This window comes from Juglans regia, chromosome 3 (assembly GCF_001411555.2).
Source record: "Juglans regia cultivar Chandler chromosome 3, Walnut 2.0, whole genome shotgun sequence".
NCBI lineage: Eukaryota > Viridiplantae > Streptophyta > Magnoliopsida > Fagales > Juglandaceae > Juglans > Juglans regia.
Genome location: NC_049903.1, coordinates 33,722,663 through 33,734,790, shown reverse-complemented (window position 1 = coordinate 33,734,790; position 12,128 = coordinate 33,722,663). Strand labels below are relative to the sequence as shown.

At 34.7% G+C, this 12,128-nt stretch overlaps 2 protein-coding genes across 3 annotated transcripts; one reads left to right on the top strand and one right to left on the bottom strand.

Annotated features, from left to right (window-relative positions):
* Nucleotides 1-2,795: 2,795 nt before the first annotated feature.
* On the top strand, nucleotides 2,796-6,016 carry LOC109019898. 2 transcript variants are annotated; one of them, XM_019002275.2, is made up of 2 exons: nucleotides 2,796-2,985; nucleotides 3,767-6,016. In XM_019002275.2, the coding sequence occupies exon 2, from the start codon at nucleotides 3,946-3,948 to the stop codon at nucleotides 5,668-5,670; it is 1,725 nt and encodes a 574-aa protein (XP_018857820.1). In that variant the 5' UTR covers nucleotides 2,796-2,985; nucleotides 3,767-3,945; the 3' UTR covers nucleotides 5,671-6,016. The 2 variants fall into 2 exon arrangements, with proteins under 2 accessions (XP_018857820.1, XP_018857819.1); XM_019002274.2 differs by having other exon boundaries at nucleotides 3,706-6,016.
* A 3,573-nt stretch (nucleotides 6,017-9,589) lies between these two features.
* On the bottom strand, nucleotides 9,590-10,388 carry LOC109006897 (wound-induced protein 1-like). The gene has a single exon (XM_018986324.2). The coding sequence runs from the start codon at nucleotides 10,315-10,317 to the stop codon at nucleotides 9,820-9,822; it is 498 nt and encodes a 165-aa protein (XP_018841869.2). The 5' UTR covers nucleotides 10,318-10,388; the 3' UTR covers nucleotides 9,590-9,819.
* Between the last annotated feature and the right edge of the window lie 1,740 nt (nucleotides 10,389-12,128).

Genomic DNA, 12,128 nt, shown 5'->3' with positions numbered 1-12,128 from the left:
GAAAATAATTTATACACAATATTTTTTACAAGGAAAAAACTCCAGGCCAGTCGGGTGTTTTTACCTTTTTTATACTGGCCAATAACATCTTAACAAATGTGAGACTTATGTAATTTACAATGTAGACTATTGTATTGAATAACTCCTCATTTCTCTCCTCTCTCCCTCGCGCTCTCCTCTCTCCTCTCCTCTCCCCTCTTTCTCTTTCTCTCTCTCACCAGCACCATCTACTGATTTCCTCTCCCCAACGCCAAAACAAAAACATTCTAATAATCTCTTGTTCACTAGCGTTTTTTCTTTTCATCATTCCAAAACAAAAACATCATAATCTGTGCGTTCAAATCTTAAACAAATCTTCAACAATACAACAAATATTTTGCAAACACACAATAAAAGCAAATCTTCAACAATCAATACAACATTGAAATCCTCATGGTTTCTGTTAAAATATCCTACTAACATCCAACCACCCACCCACATAGTATACTGGTATTGGTCAAATAATCATGAAAATTGTCTATTTCTTCTCTGTAAAATCGTGACGACAAGCGATGTATTGTCCTGAAAGTTACTATATTACTAACGCCCATGAATTTCAAGTGCAAGTTTCAAAAGCTAAAAACCCAATTTCTAGTGCAAGCATCAATTTCAGGATGTCTTGGGTTTTACCATTGCATTATTAGTTAGTATAAAATCATACTACATGACATATTGACCCATGCATTTTCACATTTTCTCAGCAGCCAAACATAAATTAAAATCGCACATTTTCTCAGCAGTCATACAGAATTTAAAATACAACAAAATTAAGATCTGATCTGAGTCTGATTGAGAGGGGCAACAAATTGGAAGAGAGGGAGGGAGAGAGGGGGGTTTTGAAGGAGAGATAGAGTATTTTACACAGAGAGATCAAAGAGACAAGGGAGAGCAGGAGACGGGTGTGGGGGAGGAGGAGGAGGAGGAGGAGGAGGGGGGAAGAGATCAGACAAAGAGAATAAAATAACATGATCACATGCATGCAACTTATTCTCTAATTTGTTGCAACCCATACCTGGCAATGTCTTATTGGTGGGTGTAAAAGAGAGATTGTCACCCATCGGTTGGTAGCTACTCTGTTTTTATAATGAGTAGCGCTCCCAACTTGACGGGTGCCATTTTTGTTTTCACACCAACCAATTAGAAATAACCACGTAGTTTCCTCACCAAATTTGGAGTTGGACTCGCATACAGGTGAGTCTCCTCTCAATCTTTTTCTCCCTCTCATTCTCTCTTCCTCTCCCTCTAAATTGACGAACGTTGAGTCCAAACATTTCTCTCCCTCTCCTTTTGAATTGATAAACGGACGCCCCAAAAAGAGATCAAATCCCAAACATGATCTATTTGAATCGACTAACGAACGCCCCCAAACAGAAAAATGAAAACAGATCCCACCCCTCCCTCTAAAGCTCAAACCCCTCCCCGCTACTCGGTAAAATTTTATCCCAATAAAGAATCAAAATTGCACTCCACAAAGATTCAAAACCTCACACCCACACAGTAGGTTTTTGATAAAAATCTGAACTTTAGAATAAAACTCTACACAACAAAATGCATAATTGTTCTTCCCCAAAACCACCAAAATATAGAATAAAAAATATAGCATGCAGTACATGTATCATGTATGTCGAAGAGATTAAGGATACTCAACTATATTATTTAAAATAAACACAAAAAAAATATTTATTACATAACAAGGGAAGAAATGGAGATGTGGACGTTGCAAGAGAGGAAACAAGTTGCATATGGAATGTGGACGCTGCAATTACAACATGTGTGTTAGGGACAGTGATTATACAGAATATGAATTGTAATTGATAGATGGCTTTCGAGGAGCCACTGCCTCCACTTAGATAATTTGAGTTGTAATTGATCTGATGATTTCATTCATAAAGAAAATACACTTAAATATGGACTGTAAATAGCCCACGACTCCATAAACGACACGACCCAATACGTGGTCCACTTGACCCACGATTACTTCCTACAGACTCGGTCCACAATACTGGACTCAACTGAAATGATAATTAAATTACCAACATAACCTTGCTAAAATAAATAAAGACAGAATTAACCTTGAACCCTAATATAAAAGCATCCTAAGCTACAGTTGCACGATTCTTGCTTCTGCCGACTTCTACGCCCCCTTGTCTGTGCCAACCCTAACAGACGGCGGTACCTTGAGGCTTGGATGGAAAAAACAAAGATCTCTAGATGGAGATGTGAGTGCTCTAAATCTACAGATGAAGGGACTATTTTTTTCATGAGAGAGAAATATCATGAGCATACATAGAGAATACAAAAGGATGGGCTACGGTTCCAGTTGAAGAAGTGCATCGCAGAAGAGAAGGGCTATGGGGAGGAAGAGGAAAGAGGGAAAATAGTGAGGAATTTACCCGAATTCAATCTTATTGTAATTTCTATAAATTCCTTACGTGTTTATTTTTTACTGGTGGATGCAAAAAAGAAATTTACACCCGACCGGCTTAAAGGTTTTTCTTTTTATAATATATTTCATAATAATATGTTAAATAAGAAATAATTTTATAAAAGTAATTATTTTATAAAAATATTTTTATCTTAAAATATATTGTGAAAATATATTCGTTTGTATCAATACTCATGTAAAATTCTGCCGGTATTAGAAGGGAATCTGACTGCAACTCCACCATACTTTTCTACGTTGATAAAACCAAGAAACAGGCCCAGCCGCCCAAAGCAAAAAGTAAACAGTGGACAGCGAAAGAAAAGGAAAGTGTGGTCCGGACCGCAATTGTCCCGCCTTTGGGTGGAAAGTTCAAGCTTTAAAACTCCAAAATCTCGTCTCCTGCTCAGTGCTCATTTTGATTTGTTGGCCAGACGCGGCCGAGCTTTTTGACGAGAAATGAAGAACAACAATGCCCCTGTTTCTCTGATGCGTAGTCCGCAGCCACCACTCAGGTCTCAGAGGTACTGTTCCATCTGTGAACAATTTTCTAATTTCTTTTCTGGGTCCACCGAAATATGTGTTCTTTCTTCTTTGTTGTTTTGGTTCTGGGTAGGAATTTTACAAATTACTCTACAGAATTCCATGTGCTTTTGTGTTTTACTTTTTGGGATTTATGTTTGTTTTTGGATTCTGACGTGTGATGTTCAAAGACTTCGGTAATGGGCTGTAATTAGCAGTTTGGTTCGATGCTTTTTTATTTAATAAGAATGGTCGTGCATCATGCGGTGGATATATGAGTAAAGCGTGCGATTTTTTTTATCTTCTGCAATTCTGTAGTTTGTGGTGGGTTCTGTCAGGAATGGAATTTTTTTTCTACGAGCGTCAGAAATGCATTTAAAACATGTATAAACTATGATGTTTCTTTATCAGATTTTGTGGTTTCCCCAGTAGTTGAAGGATTGGTTGTGATCTAGATGTTATAAAGACCAATTATCGGTCACCTTTCATTCACGAGGTGTTGGACGTAGTTTTCCCCCCAAACAATGATGTGTTGGTGCCTGATGGGAAAATCCAGATCTTTGTGTTAATACCTTGATGATTTCTAAAATTTTAAAAGAATGTTCCAATATCTAAGTTAATAGGCAGCAATTCAACTTTTAAGAAAACTAAAGTTTTTTACGTGGATCAATAATGGATTTATTTTTTCTTCAATTCTTTCCTCTGCTTCCTTTGCTTATCAGAATGCTAGGATCCATCTTTCCAAAGACGAGCTGGTTAAATCTTATGCTTTTTGATTCTCAGCAAGAGAAGACCTTCTGAAATTTCCTCGTCCATCTTCTGAATTCAAGAAATGTGGTTAGCATTCTCTGTTTCTTCCTTGATTGGTGGCACAGTGTAGACAGTCGTGGTGGTCTGTGGGCTTTTGAAATTTTAAACTCTTGGTATCCAAGACACTCATAAAACTAAAATTTAGTGGTAGAATGATTTCAACTCGTAATGGAGGAGACTTAACGGAAAGTTGGGAAGAATCAACCTTAAGTACGGCCATGCACATTTATAATGCCAATGGAAACAATGCTCTTCATATTTCAACATCCAGAAAGGGACTACTGAGTGATGGAAGTCCTAGAAGAGAGAAAAGGGACAGGTTATCAATTATTCCCAGTAGACTGGGCTTGCTGAGAACCAATTCCAGTGGTAATTTAGTTTCCCCAAAAGCTAGATTTCAGCATATTGTAGATGACAAGGATGACATCTCACGTTCTGTACCCTCTTCAACTATCCAAGGTTTTCGAGAGCATTTCAGTGGGATTCTAGCTCCGAGGATTGATTGGAAATCGCTGAGGATAATCTGTAAAGCATGGATCAAGAACCCTTTGAACATGGCTCTTCTTTTATGGATAGGCTGTGTTGCTGTTTCAGGTGCAATCCTTTTCCTTGTGATGACAGGTATGTTAAACAGTGTCCTACCTAAAAAGTCACAGAGAAATGCCTGGTTTGAGGTCAATAATCAAATCCTCAATGCTCTCTTTACCCTCATGTGTCTGTATCAACACCCAAAGCGGTTCCACCACCTTGTGCTTCTGTGCAGGTGGAAGGCTAAGGACATTACTACACTCAGAAAGATATACTGCAAGAATGGCACTTACAAGCCACGTGAATGGGCCCATATGATGGTGGTAGTTGTGTTACTTCATGTAAATTGCTTTGCTCAATATGCCTTGTGCACACTCAATTTGGGATATAAAAGATCCAATCGACCTGCTTTGGGTGTTGGAATCTGTCTCTCTGTTGCAATTACTGCTCCAGCAATAGCAGGTGTCTACTCCATTGTAAGCCCCCTTGGGAGGGAGTATGACTCTGGACTTGATGAGGAAGCGCAAGTTCAAACCTTTAGTAATGGCACCAACCAACCCAGCCACCCAAGGGTGCAGGCGATGGAAAAAAGATTTTCATTTGCATCAAGAAATGAGAAGATGGTTGTTGAGTATGCACCCAAATGGAGTGGGGGCCTATTTGATATTTGGGACGATATTTCTGCAGCATATCTCTCTTTATGCTGCTGCTTTTGTGTCTTCGGTTGGAATATGGAAAGACTTGGGTTCGGGAATATGTATGTTCACATTGCAACTTTTCTCCTCTTTTGCATGGCCCCATTTTGGATCTTCAACTTGGCTGCCATCAATATTGATGATGAGACTGTCAGGGAAGCTCTAGGATTAACTGGTGTCATGCTTTGTGTGTTTGGTTTACTCTATGGTGGATACTGGAGGATTCAAATGAGGAAGAGATTCAACTTGCCTGCGAATGAGTTGTTTGGTGGAAAGCGAGCTGTTGCAGATTGCACACAGTGGCTTTTCTGTTGTTGGTGCTCTCTTGCCCAGGAAGTTCGAACGGCCGATTTCTATGACATTGTGGAAGATAAATTTTGCAGAAAACAGAAGGATGAGAATGTCCAGCCATCACTCTCCCCTTTACCACGTGAAGATGGATCAGTTCGATTCAGTTCCAGCCCAACTTTACTTTGGAACAACCCCAGATTGTCTAAGCTCAGGGATGAAAACTCCATGAGTCCAAGTAGGCCACATCCAAACTATCATCATAGTCCCGATGGAGAGCTCCCAATGTCGCAGGAGTTTTCTGCGGGCGGCATGGACAATTCTATGAAGCCACCCAATCTATCATCGATGCAGAGAGAAGACTGACCAAAAATCATGCTGAGAAAAACTCTATTGCGGCAGTCAGCAGTGACTCGTCACGTTTATGGTGCATCCGTGCATGTAACACTGTGTAAATGTTTTATAAACTCCATTTTTGTGCGTCCTCCGTGCTTTTCATAGTTTCGTATATGTTAGCATGTGTATTGTGATGTGTCAATTGGGACACATTAAAGCATGAGTATTAGTACTAAATGTTTATCTCCGGCCAGCCTGTCTATGCTTGCATACCATGATAGTCGGGGTTAACATTCCTAATTTCCTATTTGATTATTGAGGTCTCGTTTGGATACAAAAATACTCTCAACCTATCTAATCTTATCTTATCTCATCATTATAATTTTTCTAAATTCTCATATAAAATATAAAAAATAATTAAATTTTTTCAAATTTCTAAATAATAATAATATTAAAAAATAATATTTTAATAATATTTTATTCGACTCATTTAAAACTATCTCATCTCATCTTACTATCTTTACATTCCTAAGTTTTTGAATGAGTAAAGAGATCGGACCTCTTGTTAAGCACCATATATCTTTGAAGATCTAGGACAAATCCCAACTGCGCGTCTTCTACCCCTTCTAACTATGGGCCTTCTGGTTAGCCTGGCCCATGTTACTCAAGCGACCTGGGCCAGTTAGTTCGATTCGGCCCAGGTCTAGGCAATTACTCCCCTCACACACGTATATATATATATATATATATATATATATATAGGATATTAACTTTTCAAATATAGGATATTGATCAAAGGTGGCTGGTAGGTGGATAGAGGGGAGCAAGACTTTTCAAACAGAAAACGTGAGAGACTTTTCAACAAGAGTAGTGCTATATAATATTTCCTATAGTGGTATGCACAATATACACATTATAATATATTAATTTTTTCTCTTTATATGAATATTTAGGCTGATGCTACATAGAATTTCTTCCAATATTATTTCTTTTAACAAAGTATACTTTTTAACCGACTATTTTTAACCGACTACTCTTTAACAATGACTCTTCAACGTGTGGGAACTTTTAAAAGAATGGATTATTAGAGTTTTGGGGGATGTACGGTACAATGGAGAGAGTTTTTTTTTTTACTCTAAAAAAACCATTTTTCTTTTGGTACTTCCATGGAGAATTAAAGCTTAGATAAAGACTAGGGCATAAATTAATTGGTAAAAATATTTTAACTATATTTCAATTCACAGATTAAGTTTTTCTTGTTTAAAATTTTAGAATTGAATTCCGTATTTATTTATTTTTTTTGATATTATAAATTTGAGACAATTATATTAAATCTTGTTATGATTTGATTTTGAGCTATATGACTATGAATATATGATTGTGACTTAAACAGGTTCTTAACACCATTGATGTGATCTTTTACTATACTATTATTTGTGAACATAATATCGTATTTAGATTTGATATTCCGTTTTATACATGAAAACTGTAGTTTATAAATGGGAGAATAGATTCTAAAATTAAATTTGAGAAATTAAATTAGATGAGTATATTGTCATATCTTCCGATTAGGAATTTGATGTTATAATTCCTAATTATCGTGTGTATAATTTGAATTAGAAAAATCAAAATATTGGATCCAATTGATAGAAGCCCGAAACTTTATCTTTTTATCCGTGTCCTAATCTCATTTTAATTATGTGTTTTAGATAAATTTTAGAATACTTTTCAGATTTTTGTTATATTATCATTTGATCTTTTTCTTTAAATTTGCATTCTTATAACGTTCTTGTATCATTTCTTTGGACTTCCTAGCTGTAGATAAACATCCTGAAATATATACTATAACAGCGTATAGTAGTTTGGACAATCAGACCTTATATTATAGGATCCACTTTTCCCGGCAACTAATTAAGCAGAACGTACGTACGGTAAAAATAGCCTAAAAATCATGGAAACTTAAGATATAATACTATAATGATCATCATATGTGATATACAAACTGCACCACTAAGCCCTTACCATCGATCTTAAAGATCCAAGCTGTAAATTATCAGAACACATAGACTACTGCCTTCAGAAACTTTTCCAAGGCGTAGACCGCATCGATAGTTGTCATATCTGCGCCTTGCGCCTATACTTAAAAAGTGGCTATGTATATACTGTTTATTATTGTTGATGTTACTGTTCATTAACAGTAATCTGTTCATCAACAGTAATAAACAATGTATAGTTTTTTTTTTTTTTTTCAATTGTTTATATTACCTTCATTACGGTTCATCAACAATAATAAACAGTATAAATTTTTTTTTTTTTTTTTTCACATGTTTTTTTCCGCAAGTGTTTATATTATCTCTTTCTCTTTAAATAGACTTTTTTTAATATTCATCTAAAGAGTAAAATAAATTATTATTTCTGTCAAATGCTTGCTTTATAGTCGGATTGTTATGTAATTCTTATTTATAATTCTTGAATTTTTAGTGATTATATTAGAATTTGTAAAAGCAAGTATATATAATTGAATTGATTGGATCAAATTTGTGTGATAAGTATTTTTTAGATTTTTATTTAAGTTATTTAGACTTTTATAGAGTAATACTAAAAGTGATATATCATTTTTAATCTTCAGATTTAATCTAACGGTAGAAGTTTAAATATTGATTTAAACTAACATAAAATAGATAATTAAAATATAAATATTCTATCATACACTTAAAATTAACTTCAATTTATATATATATATATATATTTGTCGATATCTTAAAAGAGGCTATCCTATTACTGTTAATCAACAGTAATGAACAGTAAATAAGCTGTGTGGTTTTTTTTTTCGCATATTCCTATACTGTTCATTACTGTTATGAACAGTAAAGAGGTTTTTTTTTTTTTTTTCACGTTTGTTTTGTTTTTTTGTTTCTTTTTAGGTTCGTCTGTGTGAATGTCAATGTGCGACGTAATACCACAATTGTGCGTGGGGAATGAAAGAGAGAGAGAAATGAAAGGTGGGGAAAAATATTGGTTTATAGGTTTTAAATTACAACTCTTCATCTTTAATTTTCAGATTTAATCTAACGATAGAAGTTTAAATATTGATTTAAACTAACATAAAATAGATAATTAAAATACTAATTTTTTATCATTAAATAAATAATAAAATTTTACTGTACATTTTTAAGAAAAAAAATTATCTAATTAATTTAAATTTTTAATATAATTTAAATTTCATAATAAATGATGAACATAAATAAATAATAATTTTATTTTTATACATTAGAATATTTTAATATTCAAAATTATATTTTATTTTTTTTCTTTAATTTGATAGATGTGGCAAACGCTTTGCACGTTTATCACCACTAGTATGTGTATATATATATACACATATATATGGTCTTCATCCTACGTACAGTGCAGCAGGCTTGGAGAGTACTACGTACTAATTAAAGAGAGCTTAGAGAGAGATCATTTTCGGCATCGTTTATTTTGAAAAAATATCTCATCTCATCTCATCTTATTATTATAATTTTTTTAATTTTTAATATAAAATAAAATAAATAATTCAATTTTTTTAAATCTCAAAATAAAAATAATATTAAAAAATATACCCTAACAATATTTTATTCAACTTTTTAACTTTAATCTCATCTCATCTCATCTCATCTCATTTTAAAAAACAAACGAACCCTAAACGTGATGACGTGGTTATTATAAATAGGAAAAGTCTTATTACAAATAATTTCACGCATCAAACTACTCATTAATATTAAATGTAAGGCATTCATTTAATAAAATAATATGAATTAAAGATAAAAATAATTTTTGTGAGATAGAAGATTTTATTTTTTTCTCAAAAAAAATTTCTTTTACTTTTTTTTATAATAAAAAAATTATGTAAATACACAATTTAATGAGCCAAATCACTCGTACCCGCCAAGTCACTTATAAATATGGCATATATTCTCCTTTTTATTAAAATTGCATAATATTTATTTAAGAGGTCCACATGCATACGAAAGCAAGTCACATAAGTAGTACACATAAGTACAGTAGCTAGCTAGCTAGATCCAGTCCATGCAGACATAACTGATCCATCTCATCGAGTCATGATGCTTTTCATTTTTTACGGGCTGTGGAGCTCATGCTTAATTATTAAAATTACTAGAATCGGCTTTATTAATTCTAAATAGCGAGCATAAGGCCCGGAAAAGAACGGTGATGGAGGTCCTGAGGTTGGCTCTGCCAAATGGTGCTGGTGTCATTGGTTACCTCGTGCCCGACCTCCCAGCAGGGCCTCAGATCCTTCACCGTCAGCCATGTGTTGAAATACTCCCTGAACCTTGTAATGACACCTTCTTTTACATTCCAAACATGCACCCAGTAAGCTTGTGCTCCTTCCCACCCCTCCACAATCACACAATCCTCGCCTATTGGAGTGACGCTCCTCGGCTCAAACGCGAACTCGTCGTATCCAGACTCCCCGGTGAGCACCCTCCTCATGTGTTGGCGCTCTGGAGGTCCATGAAACCACCAATCGAGGTCACTCGCCACTAGCCCCGCCACTGTCTCGGTTTCCCCATCTCCCAATGCCTTGTAAAGTGCCTCCACAATTTCCTTGTTTTTTTTCATTTCTGGATTTGGAGAATCTGGAGATTCCACGTTAATATTGCAGGCTTCCATGTTCTAACTAATATTTGGAAGCTAGCTAGCTAGCGAACGATCAATGAAATTAATCGTCTATCTTGTGCAATATGCTTGGTATATGTCCCATGCAGCCGAACCTATTTATAATGGGGTAGGTGGAAAATATGGGAAGCTAGCTAGCTAGCTAGGGTACCTACTTGGCTCCTAATATTTAGGGTTGAAGAAAAGACGTTACCGGCGGCGACAGATTGTTTTCAATGACATGGAAGATCGTATGGATTACACCCATTCCGGCGGCCCGGCCAAGAAAATAAAGCTCCTAAGAAGCAGTACTTAAAAAAAAATATTAAAAAAATATATATATAAAAAATCATAAGCTCGATGCTTTTCTGGGGACAATCGTTGGGATTTGTGGGGAAATTGGATGGGTACTACAACAAACAAGATGATCTCCAGGACTCCATGTATTTCTCTAATGACATATATTATATTTTTAATGGGAATTTTCTCTGTTTTTCATCCGTTCGAGTACAGCTAAAAGACATGAATTTCTCTGGTATTATCATGCAGCTAGAATACGTACACGTTCCTTAATTTGTTCTTTCTGCGTCTAATTATATATATATATATATATATATATATGCTTGATATTGACTTCATCTGTCGAGCGATCGAGTCCCTTATTAATTATTAATGGTTGTCTTTCACCTTTCGACACTATATATGATTGCAGAATCAGGTCGCGCGGTTATAAATTGGAGCTTAATTAACTCAGACTGCATGAATGCAATATTTCTGTTGTTATTTTTATAGCAGATTCATCACATGCATGTGATCAAACTATAAGTACTACGTACATGTTTAATTAATAAGCACATATATATAATTATCGATCAAATATTTCAAGTACCTGTCTTCAGAGAAGTAAGTACCGATTATATATATATATATATATATATATATAGCATCTAATTTATCTCGATGCTCAAAAACTCCAACAGTCTCTTTTTCAATGCAGGAAATCAAGCAAACAAGAAAAATGTTAGAAATTTAATTTATAGGAAGATCATGATCAAGGCCTAGCTTCAGCTGAAAAAAGCGAGGGAGAATTTTGTCGTACGTACTCCATTAGATTGTTGCGGCGTAGGCATCTATATGACATGATGATGATCACATTCAAAAAAACAAAAAATTCAGCGTGCGTGGGTGTATCTATATATATATATATATATATATATCGAAATCCTCAGTATATCCTGCCCGAATTCATCGGAGCGAGAAGGTTTAATTTTTCTTAAATTGTTCCATGCATATATGTGTTTTTAATTGATTTTTATATTCCCTAGAATTATAACCTGATTGATCGAATTGATCACGGCCTGTCAAGATTTCTTTAGTATTTTGAGAAGGATATTGATAATATTGGATCGGCTGAATTTGTATCCCATGTTAATTAGTTTCTTTTCACTGATCTGCAAGTTGGAATTTGATTTCGAATCTGGTGATCACATCGCAACTAATTAAATTAACATTCCTCTTAAAAATTTATCTTTACAAGATCATTAATTTGCATAATGATGCATCATGCATCATGCATGGTTGCGTCCAAGCATGTATCTTCGCTCTAGATCTTTGTGTTGTGAAAAAAGACGATAGACAAAGCAAAGCAAACACGAGCAAATTAATTATACGATACAAATTTAACGTATTTCAACAACGTACATGTTTATGCCTATAAAATTGTAGAAGATTTTATTATATTGAAAAATCACAACATACACTTTGGGTGAAATCTCATTCTTCAGACACTTAGGGCGTAGTATTAAGTTGTTCATTAAGTATATATT